Source organism: Mustela putorius, unplaced genomic scaffold, assembly GCF_011764305.1.
Source record: "Mustela putorius furo isolate JIRA1106 unplaced genomic scaffold, ASM1176430v1.1 tig00000242_pilon_pilon_pilon, whole genome shotgun sequence".
NCBI classification, from domain to species: Eukaryota; Metazoa; Chordata; class Mammalia; order Carnivora; family Mustelidae; genus Mustela; species Mustela putorius.
This window is the reverse complement of record NW_025421325.1, coordinates 9,071,202-9,089,720: the sequence shown is the minus strand read 5'-3', so window position 1 is coordinate 9,089,720 and position 18,519 is coordinate 9,071,202. Positions and strand designations below refer to the sequence as shown.

Sequence of the window (18,519 nt, the reverse complement as noted above, 5' to 3'; positions counted from 1 at the left end):
TTTTTATCCTAGCTATTTTTAAGAGCACTACTGATAAATACATTAATTTTTCCTTCTCAGAATTTTGATAAATACCAAGGCTATTTTCCACAACTACAGTCCTCCAGCTTGTAGGTTTCAAGATTGCTTCATATTACTATAAAGTTAGCAAACTTTTTTTTTTTGTCTTTTTAAGGAATTTATTTATTTGAGAGGAGAGAGAGCTCATGTGTGTGCACATGCAGGATAGGGATGGCAGGGGTGGCAGCGCAGAGAAAGAAAATCCCAAGCAGATTCCCTGCCAAGCCAGAAGCCGACGGAGTCCTGATCCCAGGACTCATGAGATTATGATCTGAGCTGAAATCAATAGTCAGACATTTAATGGAGTGAGCCACCCAAGCCCCCCAAGTTAGCAAACCTTCTAAAGAATAATTATAAAATGAAACTGTGGCAAGAAAGATGGAGATGGTGGTCTTTTCCATATTATTGCTACACAATATTAAATTTTTACGTTACACAGGCATTACATTTTCAGGTGTTCACTCATTTTGAATAAATATTATCTTCCAAGACAATTAAGGCTATAAATATCTCAGTACTTCAGAGATCTTAAAAAGTAGCATTAGTAACCTTTTCTTCAAGATGCAGTTTCTTTAACTTCATTTAAAGATGTTTCAGGGAGCCATATGCTATTGCTTAAAGTACCTATAAATCTAACATAATTCTAATATAATAAGACCGCAGTTGCAGAAATGAAATATTAAAACTAAAGACATATAACATTATTAAATTATTATTTAATTAGAACTGAAAACATGTAAGAATTCAAAATACTTTAAAAAGAAAAACGAAACTTCCAGGCTTAAAAGGGATGGTGTTTCTTTAGCCAAAAGACAGTATATCCCCAGTAACTTTCTTATTTGAGTGAATTAAAATTTTGAGAAAAGTAGCTATGCTATAGAGAGTGTTTTGAAAGCAGAATGTACAAAATTTTTCTCTCCTCCTACAAAATCAAAGACAGGGTTTTCTATGCCCTCTCTCCGCTCCTCTTTTACCAAGGCAGGCTTTGACACTCTCAATTTCCTAATTGTTTTTTGGACTGACTGAATAAACTTCAGATCAAGACTACATATCACTTCACACCCATTAGTATGGCTGCTATCAAGAAAGTGTATAATATAATAGGTGCTGATGAAAATATGGAGACATAGGAATACTTGTGCATCAATATTGGGAATACAAAATGGTACAGCCATTGTGGAAAACAATATGGATAACTCCTTAAAATATTAAACATAGGAATACAATATGGTCCAGCAATTCCACTTCTGGATAAATACCAAAAGAGAAGTGAAAGCAGGAAATCAAACAATACTTGTATACCCATATTTATAGTAGCATTATTTAAAATTTCCAAAAAGATAGAAGCAATTCAAGTGTCCACCAACAAACGAATGGGTAAACAAAATATGATACAAGTATTCCCTACTTTTTGAAAGTTTGCATTCTGCCACTTCCCTTGTAAGAAATATCTACATCAGTACCTCTTTTTGCTAACCCAAAGTAATCCAAAGAGGATTTTTGCTTTTATGAAAAAAGATGAAAAATGAAAATAGCACTCAGCATTCATTCATTTTTCAGCCGTTATAAAGGCAAAAAGACCCAAGCAGTGAGAGTGGCCTTGCCAAGCTCCCCTGGGAACTACACTCAGCAAGCATCTCAGCATCAAGCCGCCATAGCTTTGAACTGTGTCTGTGAGCATCTGCGCTTTATCTTCAAGTATGTTGTTCATCTATTGGCAAGATGTGTCTTAAAATATCAGAAAAGCCTAGAAGAAGTTATTTTTTTGAATCTGGGAACACTCAAAAATTTTACATATAAATCAATGGTAATTATTTCTTCAACTTATGTAATTTCAGCTTACAAAAAAAGTTTCATAGGCATGCTCTACTTTTAGATGCAGGGAAACCTGTATATAAATACAACAGAATATTACTCAATCTTTTTTAAAAAGAAGGAAATTATGACACATGCTACCACGTGAATTATCCTTAAAGACATTATGCTATGTGAGATAAGCCAGTCACAAACGGACACATCAAAAGACAAGAGACAATAAGTAGAATGTTTGTTGCCAGGAAATGAGGGGAGGGAAGAACAGGGAATTAGTATTTGATGGGAGGAGAGTTTTAGTTCAGAAAGTTGAAAAAGTTCTGGAGATGAATGGCAGTGATGGTCACAAAGCAGTGGGAGTATACTCAATGCCACCAAATGATACACTTAAAAATGGTTAAAAAAATTTTTTAAAGATTTTATTTATTTATTTGACAGAGAGAGATCACAAGAAGGCAGAGAGGCAGGCAGAGAGAGAGGAAGAAGCAGGCTCCCTGCCGAGCAGAGAGCCCGATGCAGGGCTCGATTCTAGGACCCTGGGATCATGACCTGAGCCGAAGCCAGAGGCTTTAACCGACTGAGACACCCAGGCACCCCCAAAATGGTTAAAATTTTATGTATGTACATTCTACCACAATAAAAAATTGGGGTAAAAAGATTACTTAGAACTTGATGATTATTTTAAAGGATAAAGGTGATTATTTTAAAGGATAAACAAAAGAGCAATTCTTAGTAAAAAATAATTTTAAAAATAAAAAAGCCATTTAGACTTTCAGTGGAGGAACTGATAATGCAATAAGCTTCAGGAAAGAAATCTGAAGGTTTGACTCTTACTCCCTCTTACCCATTCACACCGCCCCCCATATAGTTGGTTTGCAAGGATAAGATACAAGCCTCTAACTGGACTGATGCAAAAGGCCTATTAATGCCCACCCAGTATCCACTCCAGTCCACTTCAAACTGTTTAGACAAGTGCACATACACGAAGCATCATCTTTTATGTCAAAACCATAGTTAATAGCCTCATATGTTCCTAATTTCCTACTCAGCAATGAATAAATACTCCCAATTTTACGTTCAGATCTCTCCACAATCAAATGTACTCTTGCTAGATATATTTTCTAAAGAAATTCATTTAAATGTAGTTTGTTACACAGCTAAGAGCAGTCTTTACAGTGTTAGTATAAAACAGGGCAGAGCTGAAAGGTTTAGAAGCAGTTCATTTTTTTTTTTTTTACCTTTATTGGGAAAGAATAGAAACAGCCTTCCATCGGTATTGCTTTTGTTAAAGATATTGTATTATTTTCCTTAATGATATTCATATAATGTCCTTGTCTAAAACAGTGTTTAGCTTTAGTAAATTCACTCACAAATTTAGCAACATAAGTTAAATTTGACATGATTCAAAAGTTTTGGTTTATAGGAAAAAATATAAAATCTCAACCTTTTATATTTTTATATATATAGGCACATGAGTTTCCTCTACTTGCCCTGATGAATACTAAATCCCAGATTCCACTTCCAAGTCCCAGAGAACCACGTTTCAGTTTAGAGAGCCCTCATTCAGAAAACCATCAATGTGTGAAAAGTTATCCTTAGATTTTTTTAGTCCTCTAATTATCATGCACTCCTAAAAGATGTCTTCATGCGCCATTGGCCTCCATTTTATTTACTTGACAGTCTAGGTACTATTACAAAAATAGTTACTATCACATTTTGAGCAAACCATTGTGATGATCACTTTGGCTGTTAGTACTCTTCAAATAAAATTTAATACACATATTTAAGAGTTTTATAAGTTACAATGGTCTGTATGGTGCAAGATTAACCCAAGACATGACAACCAAATGAAAAGCACTTCTTCAGAAAAAAAGATGAATTTCAGTGGAGAATCATTTTAGGACTGAAATAGGTCCATAGGAAAATCTCATATATCAAAATTAACCCAGTAACCTGCCAGAAAAAAAAAAAATGGTAATTCAACTCTATGCCCAGTTTCACAAATACTTACAGGACAGTAATCCCGAAACACTGATGATGACCCATTCAAACTAGGCCAGCTTGGGGGAGGAGTCAAACGGGAAGACTTTGTTGGCATGATTCCTTTCCAATCAGAGAATGTTTTGTCTGTTAGAAATATCAATGTAGGTTAAAACAATATCTATCCAAGAAAAGTATACACTGATCATACTGCTTAGTGTTAGACAGAGGAAAGCGAATCATCTTTATGGCCCCGCTATTCTGTATTAAAATCGCATCAAGTCATATAATCACGGAGAAGGAGAAGCCATCGTACTGCACAGAGAGGCCTCAGTTAATTGGCTTCCTTATACGGTGAAGCTCTCGTGTTGTTATTGCAAACAGTGTGCCCATCAGAAAACTAATAGGCTCATTCTTTTGACTCTCTTCTCTTCAAGAACATTGACTTCTTTCTTTAGAGGAGGCTTAAAGCAAAATCATATTTGTGAGTAGCACTTACAAAAATCAAAGGGAAGCTCCTCTCCTCATTACATCAGTATTTTAAAAGAAAATTCAGAATTATGATGAAGGCACACATACTGAAATTGCAAAGTAAGTGAAATTATTAAAAGTGCTTAAGAAAATAGGTTGAAAGAGCAAAGGTCAGCCAACGTAACCCTCATATATCTCCAGTCTCGTGGCAGTTGTTACATGGGATTTCCACAGAGAAATATTTTTTTTTAAAAGATGAGGAAATTTTAGATTATTTCTCAGAAACATTAATCACTTAAAAGTAGTAAAAATTTGGTTCAATCTTGCCATCCAGAATGAATCAAACTGTTTTCACATTTCCAATTTTCTAATACTTATTTATATACATATATTCTTTCCTGAAACTTTTAATTTAATAGAGTCATCTATGGGCTGGTTAATTTCATATAAATTTAGAGAAAACTCAAAAGTAGTAAGCTTTCATTGCTTCAATTTATTTACAGGATTGTAATGTAAGTGTCCTATAGGGAGGCAGAGCAGGAAAATAAAAGAATAAAAAATGTAATGTTATCTCAGAGACATCCTAATTAATACCATGCACACATCCTACTCCATTCTAATTTTTATGTATAAAATTTCTCCCATTTCAATCAAAAATAATCTTTGTCCTCTATCAAAAAGATAAAATCTCTAGAAGAAGAAACATAATAAATCATATGTTTTAGTCACAACTCAATATGAATAAATAAAATTCTTTAGCAGAAGTAAATGCCAATAATGGAAAGATTATAAAGGATCTGAAAGTATTAGTATCTGGAAAGAGGCTAGTAAAGGAAAGGCCATATACATTATACTTTAACAGGGGACCTTTTTTAAAAATTTTTAATTTTTTAAAATTTTTTATTTTTTATTAGGATATAATGTATTTTTAGCCCCTGGAGTACAGGTCTGTGAATTGCCAGGTTTACATACTTCACAGCACTCACCATAGCACATACCCTCCCCAAAGTCCATAACCCCACCCTCCTTCTCCCTACCCCTCTCCCCCCAACAACCCTCAGTTTGTTTTGTGAGATTAAGAGTCTCTTATGGTTTGTCTCCCTCCCGATCTCATCTTGTTTCATTTATTCCTTTCCAACCCCCAACCCACCCAGGTTGCCTCTCAACTTCCTTATATCAGGGATATCATATGATAATTGTCTTTCTCTGATTGATTTATTTTGCTCAGCGTAATACCCTCTAGTTCCATCCACATCATCAAAAATGGCAAGATTTCATTTCTTTTGATGGCTGCATAGTATTCCATTGTATATATACCACACCTCTATTATCCATTCATCTGTTGATGGACATCTATGTTCTTTCCATAGTTTGGCTATTGTGGACATTGCTGCTAAAAACATTCGGGTGCACGTGCCCCTTCGTATCACTACGTTTGTATCTTTAGGGTAAATACCCAGTAGTGCAATTGCTGGATAATAGGGTAGCTCCATTTTCAACTTTTTGAGGAACCTCTCTACTGTTTTCCAGAGTGGCTGCACAAGATTGCATTCCCACCAACAGTGTAGGAGGGTTCTCCTTCCTCTTCATCCTAGCCAGCATCTGTCATTTCCTGACTTGTTAATTTTAGCCATTCTGACTGGTGTGGAGTGGTATATCATTGTGGTTTTGATTTGTACTTCCCTGATGCCAAGTGATGTGGAACACTTTTTCATGTGTCTGTTGGCCATCTGGATGTCTTCTTTGCAGAAATGTCTGTACATGTCCTCTGTCCATTTCTTGATTGGATTATTTGTTCTTTGGGTGTTGAGTTTGATAAGTTCTTTATAGATTTTGGATACTAGCCCTTTATCTGATATGTCATTTGCAAATATCTTCTCCCATTCTGTCAGTTGTATTTTGGTTTTGTTAACTGTTTTTCTTTGCTGTGCAAAAGCTTTTGATCTTGATGAAGTTCCAATAGTTCATTTTTGCCCTTGCTTCCCTTGCCTTTGGCTATATTTCTAGGAAGAAGTTGCTGCCCCTGAGGTTGAAGAGGTTGCTTCCTGTGTTCTCAAGGATTTTGATGGATTTCTTTCTCACATTGAGGACCTTCATCCATTTTGAGTCTATTTTTGTGTGTGGTATAAGGAAATATTTCAGTTTCATTTTTCTGCATGTGGCTGTCCAATTTTCTAACTTCTGGACTTTTATAAACCCAGAGGGATATAAAAGGATAGCATAGGGTTATTAGAGATGTCTAAGCCCTCACACTTCTTATGAAGCTTTCTGAGGAATTTGAAGCATTTCTCAACTCACTAGCATTATCTCTGGCCCACCTACTTCCCGTAATGAACTTCTACAATAAGTGTTCTCACATTTTAGATAATTGGGCGTCTCTTCCCAATCTCCTTTTTAAATTTATAAATCCTTCTATAATAAAGACAATATCTTGGTTGGAATTGCTCTGTGCTTCTGGTTCATCAGCAATGCAATTAAGGTAAACACCAGTGAACAAGAATTAGCCTCCGGAGGTGAGATCTCACAGGCAAAGGGAGCCTTCCTGATCACTGAACAGCCCAAACCCAAAATGAAACTAAATGCTATACAAATTATTTTTTCCAAGACAGTCCAGGGCATTTCGGATATTTTATATGGTTTACTCACAAAACAGACTCATGCAGTTGAGAAGGTTGTGCATTATTTTCTCCAGTATGTAGGCATCACACTAGAAAATATAGCTATAACTTTTCCACTTCAAGAAGCAGTAAACCCTCCACTAAAATCCTCAAGGTAATCATTCATAATTTGATGTATGCTAATGACTCCTCCTCAGAAGCGAGGCACAGAAGGTGACATGCAACAGATTCCAGCTTATTCCACAGTCAGTCAAAAGTTATAAAATGATAGTTTGAAGACCACAGTCATACATCAGACTAAATGTTCACAAGACCCCATGGAGCCAACAATCTTTACAGATATCTTTACAGATATTGCCACAGCAGACAGAGATTCTGAATGCTGGGGTGGGAGTGAGCAAGAGTATAGTGATAGGTAGAAAAATAAGAAATCTTTCTGGTAATCCCAGTTTAATAGCCGGTAGGATAGAAGAAAATATTCTGATATTAAACAAACCTGGAGAAAATGTAATATCAAATTTGGAAAGAAACCAAAAAGTTTCCGTCAGATTAGCAAGGAATCAGTAACTGAACCAGAGCTGACTTGGAACCTAAAAATTTTGTTAAATAACTATTCATACTGATGTCCTCCTGCCTTTGCATTTCCTCAATACTTACTTAGACTCTCTGCAAATAATATTATATATTTAGTTCAAGTTATTTTGTTGTCTCCTGAATATCTTATTTTCCTTTTTAAACTTCAAAGTCTTTTACTTGCTTTGTATTTCCTGTAAAACTGAGTATAATGCTGTGTCCCAAGCGTAAGTTTAATATATACTCCTGGACTTCTTTGGCATGATTGAAAGGCCAATCAGCAAAACTGTTAAGAGTGAAAATCCCCATACAATGTAACTGATATAAATATCTGAAGGAATGGGAAAAACTTTAAAACAGGTTTTTAAATTTCTATTTTTTTCAGCACAAAATATTTTCCACCAGATTATCTTCCCTCACTTTCTAGCATCATCTTGATGTTTATAATGGTAATAGTTTTTAAATACATTTCAGTTCGGGGTGGATTCCTATTTTATTTCCCATTTTTATTTAAATTTATATAGTTAACAATGAGCCAATTATTTGCACAGGTGAGAGAAAGCTCTAAAATCTAATAAGCATAATTATTTTAGAAACTAAAATTACTCAAATGACTCACAGAAAACTGATAAGATCCTAAACTCCAATGATATTGCCAAGAGAAAGAAAAAAGAAAGAAAGAGGCAAGAAGGAAGGGAAAAATCCCTAGCTAGCTAAAACATTTACCACTTCTGTAATCTTTGCAGTGACAAACATTTCTTTTGGGCTGCAAATGGATACATTTGTCCAAGTCACCTGAATATCAGCAAAAGACCAGAGACAGTAGAGGTCCAAACTTTTCAAATACACTGTTTCAGTCAACCATGAAAGAAGAAATAAGATATAGTTTATAATAATAATATGTAATGTAATAAGAGAAATAGTTCATAAGAAATAGTCTAGGCAGCTGCCTCCAACAGAGGTGAAGTCCAAAGAAAGTGCGAATTATCTTTAAAAGGACATGACAGAGCCCATGACACTAGTGGGTTCAAGTGGTCTTGTGTCCCTAGAGCCTTTTTTTATGCCAAGCTTGTTCTGTTTCCCTTTTATCAATTCCCTTGTATCAATTAATTCTTTGAGTTAATTGCACATGCAGTTTTAATCTGTGGGTAATTACAAACAATTAATAGTTAGGAGACAGAATTAGCAGTTCTTAGTTTGATTATCTATATAATTAAAAGGGGTGGTAAACTAGAGTTGACAAATAGCATCTTAATCACTTGAATAATCAAATCCCAGAAGCTTGCTTGGGCAGCTGAATTCCATCTGTTATATCAGTTCAAATTTTAGAATCAATGACAGAAATGTCCATTTAAATCAATCATATTGTTAATTTATAGCCAAAAATGAACAATATGTATTCTCAAATTGCTTAAACTATTTACTTTCTTTCATTTGCTTAAAGGAGCTGCTTCCACAGGATTCAATAAAAATAAAGACTCAACAGACTAGCTTAACGTGTATCTACTGAATACCAGTTAATATTTATGGTTCCCAAATGTTGTATTATAAAACATCTAAGAAATATGGGTAAACTCTTTCTGTAGTAGATTCTAATTAACACTTTAAGTGTGTGCTGAAAGACAGCAAGGAAGACATACCTATAATCCTTTCTTGGCTTCTGATGAGATCAGTTGTTTATAGATATAGAGCAAATACTAAGAAGCAGGATAAACTTAAAGTGAGTCAGAAAAATATAGGAGAACTTCATTCTTTTTAGGATATAATATCATACAGAATAGTGGCATCACTGCATCATATGTTTCTGAATTGCTAAGTATTTGGAAAAGTTTGGCAAATACATTCATGCTACAAGTGGATTTTAAAAATGTTTAAAAAGAATCATTTCTGGTTCAATACATCTTTGTGACTTTTGGCTGTGAAGCAGCCCATTTTTAGTCCTGCTAAAACACTATAACAATAAAGAAAAAGAAAAAAAAAATCTCAAGGTCACAAAAAATTAAGTCTAACCATTTACCAATTTGCAGATGAGAAAAAAAATTTTTACTTTAATTAAGATGACAGAAGTGAATTGCGGAAAGAAATTAGTGACCTTTATATAATGAGAAAATTCCTAACCCATTTGAAAGATGTTGGAAAAAGGCTTAATATCACTCAAGAAAAAGATAAATAAAAAAGGAAAAACGCTTTTCTCTCTGTGTGAGTGTTGCTTTCGGAGAACACTTCTCCTTCCATTTCCTCACCAACCAGGATCCACTTGGACACCCCAGCTCTCAGGAAACACCTAGGAGAGGGAGCAATCCTGACGTAGCACCAGGATCCGACAGTGTCCTATTGGAAAGGAAGAGCTCTGCTCAGAGGGTGAGCCTGAAAGGACTTGATAGCAATGCATAATGGGGATTGTAGTTTTCATGCACTGAACAGCTGAAAATAATAAAGAATGAAGGTGTGGAAGAAGAAAGGCCCCACCTCGGGAGAGCCAGACTGTTCCAAATGGACATCTTCAGGTGACTCAGAATTAGGCAGAAAAGTGGACATTGATACCTACTCATCAACTATAGAACTAGAGAAGACAACTGACACATCCAAGTGAACATGGAGCAGAGTAGAGAAAAATCTGTATGTTCTCTCTGTTGTAATCACTCACTGTGCACTGAGCTATTTCTCTTCATTCAGGGCAGACTAAACATACTGGGGCCTACATTGATCATGGCAATGGTAGTTAACATTTATAGAGGACCAAGACTGCTAAATACTTTACATGAATTACCTGACCTAATCTGCACAATAACCCTAGTTTAACAGAGGAGAAAGCAAATTAAGTCACTTGCCCAAGTTTAGACAGCTAATTAAGCAGTTGTGTAAACCCAGATCATTCTCATATGAATGAAGCCCAAGTGACAGAGATATAAGGGGAAATGTCCCAGTGGAAGATTAAACGATGGCCCCAAAGATACTCATATCCCTCCCAATGCCTGAAACCTATAAATGTTAGCCTATATGGCAAGAAGGATTTTGTAAATATAATTAAATTAAGAATCCTCGGGGGTGCTTCAGGTGGTTCAGTTAAGCATCAAAGACTCTTGACTTCAGCTCATGTCATGATCTCGGGGTCATGAGATTGAGCCCCGCATTGCACTCCACTCTGGGTGTGGAGCCCACTTAGGATTCTTTCTTCTTCTCCCTCTGTCCCACCTCAACCTCCATTCCCTGCCCCGACTTGCATGCACACTTTCTCCCAGAAGGAAGGAAGGGAAGGAATGAAAGAAAAGAAAGAAAGAGAGAGAGAAAGAAAGAGAGAGAGAGAGAGAGAAAGAGAGAGAGAGAGAGAGAGAGAGAGAGAGAGAAAGAAAGAAAGAAAGAGGAAGGAGGGAAGGAAGAAAGGAAGGAAGAAGCAAGGGGAAAAAAAGAAAAAGAAAAAGAAAATAAAGAAAGAGGGGGGAAGATTATCTGGGATATCTTGATGGCCCTTATGTGTACTTACAAGGGTCCTCACTTGCCTACAGAAGAGGAGAAGGAAATGTGATGACAGAAGTTAGAGACTGAAGTGATTTGGGAAACAGGTTGTGAGCTAAGGTATGCAAATAGCTTTCAGAATCTGAAAAGGCATAGAAACTTTCTTCCCTAGAGTCTTAAAAAATATATATATATCAGTCTGGGGAACATCTCCACTTAGTCCAGTGAAAGTGACCTGATTTCAGGTTTTGGGCCTCTAGATCTGTAAGAGAATGCACTTGTGTTGTTTTAATCTACCAAGTGTGTAGAGTAAATTGTTAGAGCAGCCCTGGGAAATTAATACAGTCTGTAATTCTAGTAAAAGAGTTTAAGTCAAAAATATTCTAGTAGGCCCAGAAGAAAATTTTAGAATAGTACTGGCATTCCACTGCACTACAGCAAGCTAAACTCTTTAAAATAGAAGCCAAAAGCAGTACAGGGAGAAAACAAACTAAGATTTTAAACTATAATAATATTTGTAAGATAAATAAAAATTGAAATGAGACATTTTTTAAAAGGAAGAAATACAAGGAAACCTAAAATATAATGACAGAATTAAAATGTACTTCACACTTGTAGGAGTGTAAGAGACAGTGCAGAGTATCAAATGACTGGTATTTAGCATAGTGTTCCTGGAATACAGAAGTATCTAAAGATGAAAATTATGAAAGATTATAAAGTAAAGAGGACAAAAAATAAATATCCATCAAAGAAACCATATACATTACTGAAGTGGAAACCAGAATAATCAGAAATAGAGAAAACATACACTACTGAATAATAATTTCCTGAGCTGAAAAAAAGATAGGAATCTTTGAGTGTTGTGGCTTATTGTGTATTAGGAGAAAGTAATTAAACGAGATTTGTATGCAAGTACATTCTCCAAATTGCAGGAATAAAGAAAATTTAAACTACTAGAAAAATTCATACACATTTACAAAGAAAAAGCTTCTCAAAGGCGTGAAAAACACAGGTTGTGATCTAATGTCTACTGTGGAACAACATAAGAATCAATAAATAATAGAACATCACAAACAGAATTTTCAGGAAAAAGAAAGTTTGTGCAACAGAAATTTTATAATCAAACTGTGCTCGATTTATAAAGGCAAGGGGAAAAAATGATTCTCAAATATACAAATGTCCTGAAAGTCTTCTGAGAAAAGTCTTGTTTTTGTTTAAATAAAAAACATCTATCTGAAGACCAAGACATGAATCATAATTAAGGTTAAAAGAGTTTAGGAATCATGGACTAAGAGTAACGGCAGTTCTTTCCATAATCAATGCAGCCATTTCTAGTAGGACCTTGTGTAGTCACGTGGATTCACAGCTCAGACTTACATCTTGGTCCCACCAGTCCTAACCTCATAGTTTCTGTTTTATTCTACTTCCCTATGAATGAAACAATTTATATCTTAGTGTATAAACATGAACTCACTCAATGAGTTCAAATGAAATGTTCTTTCAATGGAATCTTGTTCTAGGATTATCAAAAACAGTAACCAATGACCAGTGTTGGTTGGTCAGCACTTACAATAGCTAAGGATCTGGAATATGTACCCAGAGACCCAGTAAACAAGACAAGAACAACAAAGAACAATATAATCACTATTTTCATTTCCATAGGACTTAAATAATGACTTTTCTACCTTTTAAAACTCCAAATAGAATCACCTAAGTCATGGGGTGCCTGGGTGGCTCAGTGGGTTAAAGCCTCTGCCTTTGGCTCTGGTCATGATCCCAGGGTCCTGGGATCAAACCCTGCATCGGGCTCTCTGCTCCGCAGGGAGGACTGCTTCCTCCTCTTTCTCTGCCTGCCTCTCTGCCTACTTGTGCTCTCTATCAAATAAATAAATAAAATCTAAAAAAAAATGTTTTAAAAAAATTAAAAAATAATCACCTAAGTCATAACAACACCCCTCAGGAAGTGCCTCTTTCTATCTGAAGAACAACCTCTGAATATTCCTCTGGCACTCTGTGGTTTAAGGGGAAAAATATACCTGGAAATAGATTGTAAGAAATACACACCAGAATTTCACAGAGAGTATCTCTTGGTGGTAGAATAATAAGAGATACTCTCTGTGAAATTCTTTTTTTTTTTTTTAAATGTGATAGTGTTCTGTATTTTCCACATTTTCTGCAATTAATTATAACTAATTGCAACTTTAGAGAGAATACATTTAAAATAAAACTATATAATTTTAGGTAAAAATAGGCAAAAATTATGTTTAAAAAAAAAAGGCTATGAGCAAAAGCAAAGTCTAGCGAAATCACCACAGAACTTTAGGGATATTTACATCTAAGGAGATGTAAATTTTACTTCTTTTTTCCTAACAAGGACATTTTGCACTTGTAAATTTGTCCTCAATGGCCACAACATTTGGGGAGTAGGGAGGAGATGCAATATCTTTTTTTTTTTTTAAGATTTTATTTATTTATTTGACAGAGATCACACGTAGGCAGAGAGGCAGGCAGAGAGGCAGGCAGAGAGAGAAGGGGAAGCAGGCTCCCCACTGAGCACAGGGCCCGATGTGGGGCTTGATCCCAGGACCCTGGGATCATGACCCGAGCTGAAGGAAGAGGCTTTAACACACTGAGCCACCCAGGCGCCCAAGATGTAATATCTTTAAACATATAATCCCCTCCCAGAAAATAAGAGAAGCGGTCTGCTGGGTTGTAGTAGCTTTGAGAAAGTCTGGTCTTAGGTTGAGAAAATACTGTTTGTTTGTTTGTTTGTTTGTTTTTGTTTTTATATTTTGTTTTAATTTTTATTGTGTTATGTTAGTCACCTTAAAATACATCATAATTTTTGATGCAGTGTTCCAAGATTCATTGTTTATGAATAACACCCAGTGCTCCATGCAATCCGTGCCCTCCTTAATACCCACCACCAGGCTCACCCATCCCTCTACAACCCTCCCCTCTAAAATCCTGTTTGTTTCTCAGAGTCCACAGTCTTGCACGGTTTATCTCCCCCTCTGACTTCTCCCCCTTCACTTTTCCTTTCCTTCTCCTAATGTCCTCCATGTTATTCCTTATGTTCCACAAGTAAGTAGAACCATATGATAATTGACTTTCTCTGCTTGCCTTATTTCACTCAGCATAATCTCCTCCAGTCCCATCCATGTTGATGGAAAAGTTAAGAAAATACTCTTGATTAACTAAAGCAGAAGCCCACGCACTAGGTGTGTCACAGATTTACTTTTGCAATACAAGGGCAGCTCTCTGAACACATGGTCTGAAAATGCCTCTTGAAGACAGCTCACCTGTCATTTTTGCCAAGAAGCGCTATGACAAATATAATGCATCTGGCCACTGACTGCACACTCCAAGTGGGCAGAAGTTAGGTCCTGTGTACTGTTTTATCCTTCACACAACCACAGTAACTAGTATAGAATATGCACAAATAGTTTTGAACAAATGAATGTTAAAATGAAGTGGATGATGCTTGTTTTCCAGATGGTAATGATGTGATAGGCTTATAGGCAAAAAAAAAAAAAAAAAAAAAGACAAAAGTTCCAGGAGAAAAATGGATATTGGGTGGTAATTCGGTGGGAGTATTCTTAGTGGTCTCTGCCCCACCTCTGCAAAAGGAAGCAACAAATAACTAGCCATATGTTTCTCTTATATAATTTTTTTAAATTAATTCTTCCAGGTTTACTATGCACTGTTGTTTGGACAATATGGATCTTACTGATTTTAGTCAAGGGTTTGGTGCCAAACATACATGAGTTAGACATGAGGGGGTATGCGCACCAAACCTACTTGGCTCAGACTGCCCAGTTTGGTCTCTGCACCACATGGAAACAATCTGACACAGTCAAATCTTTTTTTTTTTTTTTTAAGATTTTATTTATTTATTTGACAGAGAGAGATCACAAGTAGACAGAGAGGCAGGCAGAGAGAGAGATGGAGGGAAGCAGGCTCCCTGCTGAGCAGAGAGCCTGATGCGGGACTCGATCCCAGGACCCTGAGATCATGACCTGAGCCGAAGGCAGCGGCTTAACCCACTGAGCCACCCAGGCACCCCGACACAGTCAAATCTTACATTGTAATAGTTTAAATGTCAAAGGAACAAAAAAGAACTAGGTTGTTGGCTAGGAGGTGAAGCAACTCCTTCACTTGTTTCTGAAGCAAGTTAATAATCCCAATGTTAGAAATCTGGAACCTAAAATGACTGTTAAACTGAGGGCATGACTCCTCATGATGCCTTCACATATATGCATCAATCAAAAAAATATCCACATCCCACTCCCTTCTGGGTAAAGGAGGTTGACTTGAATATTTAGCTTTCTACAAATTCTTTCAAAATATTCTAGAAATTAAGATATAGTTGTTTTGTAATATAAAAGGATGATTACATTTTAAAAAATAAAACTATCTACAAAACATTTTGTCAAAAATCTTTGGTATGTTGTTTATTCACAGGTTATGCATGAGCTAGAATAATTGTGCAAATTGTGGAATGAGCTTGCCTTTTTAGAAAATAAAAACAAGAATCTAATCCCCTAAAAAAGATTGTTAATTTTTAGTTATTTCTACCTGTCTTTGATGATTGGCTTGTAAGAAAATTGAAGTTCATTAATATATCATTATCTTTACTAAAATTCATTAAGACAATACAGTCAAGGCAGGAGAAAAGATTCTGGTGGCAAAAACAAAAAGATAATTATCAGCATTTTAGCTCTCTTTATGTCAGTATTTTCATTCTAAATGTTTCACTCTATTCTTTTCTACTCTCCTAGACATGGCTACAAGAGAGTTGGTCTGTCACCTTGAGAGGTATAGACCATGTATGGCTGCTGGAAACTTAACTAAGTTATAGGCAGAGTATTACAGAAAATTAAGTACAATGAGATTCACAAAGCCTAAGTCAATAAAGATAAAGCAAGTATCACACACAAATATAACAAATATTAGTTAAATAAGCTAACAAAATGAGCTTTCTATTATTCTGATTAAAAAGTACAATTATTGGACTTAAGAACTAGCCATTTCTATTCATCCTTTTCAGTCTTTTCAATCATCATCAGAAAGGAGGCAAAGATATAACATAAATCAACGTTTCTACTTGTTAGATATATAAATAATAGTCTAAGTTCTGGGTGAATGATAAAGATTCTGGATTTTAAAGTGTTAAATATTATCTATAAAGCTTAGTAACCATGTGGACCCTGTTTCCATTATCACTAATAAATGAAAATTGACTGTACTAATAAAATATTTCACAGATGCTCTGTCTTCTTACTCCTACACAGCAACAGATCAAATTCAACAAAATTTGGTTCTTTTGAGAAACATAATATGTATCATTTTAACAGCAACTTTAAGAATAAATGAGAACAAAATAAAGTTTATTCTTAATTTATCTTATTGGTTTTACCTTACTGGTTTTCTTACTTGCCTTAACCTAAAAAAGTATTGAAGTCCACTCATTTGCCTATGCATGGTCTCCATTTGTGATGGTTAATTTTCTGTTGAATTGTCTAAAATATGGTGGCTAGATATTTGGTCAAACATATCTGGATATTGCTGTAAAGGTTTTTTAGATGAGATTAATATTGATATCTCCTTTGAATAAAGCAGATTGCTCTTCATAACATGGGTGGGCCTTATCCAATCAGTTGCAGGCCTTAAGAAAAAGACTGACTTTCCTGCCCAAAAAGATAATTCTGTCAGCAGACTACCTCTGGACTCAAATTTTGGACTTGTTAACCTCTACAACTGTATAAGCAAATTCCTTAAAATAAATCTTTTCATATATAGAGTCAAGAGGAGAGAGAGAGATTTAAGGGATCACATATGAAGAATGAGAGAGAGGGTATATATCACATATCTATCTCTCTATCTAACTATACCTCTATCTATCAAAACAGCTATATAAATATATAAATAAGTAGATGTAAAGATCTAAGTATATTTATATCAAAAGATAGAGAAAGTTTGGGGCAACCTATTGGTTCTTTTTCTCTGAAGAACCCTAACTACTATCCCCTATAAGACATCCTAACCAGTCTCCACCATCCCAATGTATATTCAACTTTCAAGGCCAAATTTTCAAGGCTCATCATTTTTTCTCTCCACTCAAAAAAGCATATTGGAATTCAAAGAAATGTGACTGGCATGATTACAAAGATAAGCCTCAGTCTATTATAATTACTGGAAATTTAATTAATTTTAAAAGTTTTTGTCTTTTCAGCATTAGGAAAAATGTGCCTTGCAGCTACCTCACTGATATGATAGAACAATGTGAGTGGTCATGAAGCCTGAGGCCACTCATCTCCACCACTAGGACAAAACACAACTCATTGTTTTTTCTGCTTATGGGTTACCTTTTTCTGTGACTTAATTCAGCCACAAGTCCATAAATTCTTTACAGGACATGGTAATATCTAAAATTTATTTGTAGTCCTATACACCAAATGCATAACATTCTGTATGGTCAGTTTTCAAAAAGGTAAAAAAATTTTAATCAAGATCATTTTGCCTTCAAAATTCAGATGATACCTTCACTTCCATTATGGTTACTTATACCAAAATGTCTTTATCTCTGTAAAAGATAAAAGCGAAAATTCTCTAACAACTCCCATTTCCACTTGAATGAAGCCTCTATCAAAATATGAAAAATATAGAATATGAACAATTACTAGATACTAATTGATTAAGTTATTTTACTTTTTAGATGAGGTAATGATATTTTGGTTGTTCTTTAAAAAGAGATTCCTTATATTTTATAATAAAACTGAAAAATATTTAATGGAAAGATATCAAGGAATTTGCTTTAAATAGCCCAAGTTGGGAAGAGAACTGAGTGGGTGCATGGATGAAATAATACTGGCCATGAATTTTAATTATTGAAGCTGGGTGATGGGTGCTCATGGTTTATTATCCTACTCTCTTTATTTTTGTATATATTTAGATTTTCCATAATAAAATGCTTTTTTATGTTTATTCCAAAATGCATAAACTTTGCCAATGCCAAGAAAAGTTTGAATTAAATAGCTAATCATCAGGAAAAAAGAGCAGACCACAGAGCAAAACATGAATAACAATACTTTTCTATCTGGCAAGATCTAGTTTGAAAAAAAAAGAATAGAACTGCAAAATAAGGTTCAAGAAAGCTCAGCTAAGCAAAATGCCCACCAAGTCCTTACATGGTGGCTTTGTTGAAGTTATTGTAAAATCCTAGGCTGGAACCTTCCTCGGGAGAGCAGAGCATCAAAAATCTGTTTATTGTCTGTCTTCCCTGATAGAATATAAGTATTACAAGGTCAATAACTTGTCATGCTCACCAGTGTCTCTCCAGCAAGAAGCAAAGCACATATAGTAGGTGCTCAATAGATATCCATTAATTATTCCTGTATATAAAATATGTTCTCCCCTGGCTACTACCACAAGACCATAAACTATTAATTATAGATATTAAACCATCAGAATAAATATTCATCTCAGAGATTCAAGCTTTAATTATATCTTTCTGAAAATTATTTATCAGTAACTTACATCTATTTAA

The 18,519-nt window shown here is 35.2% G+C and overlaps 1 protein-coding gene across 1 annotated transcript in view; it reads right to left on the bottom strand.

The window, feature by feature from the left end:
• The window catches only part of IQCM (IQ motif containing M), a 268,148-nt gene that overhangs the window by 82,499 nt on the left and 167,130 nt on the right, over positions 1-18,519 (bottom strand). The window contains exon 9 of the mRNA XM_045078405.1: positions 3,884-3,999. Within this exon, the coding sequence (XP_044934340.1) occupies positions 3,884-3,999 (116 nt within the window). The remainder of the gene's footprint in view (positions 1-3,883; positions 4,000-18,519) is intronic.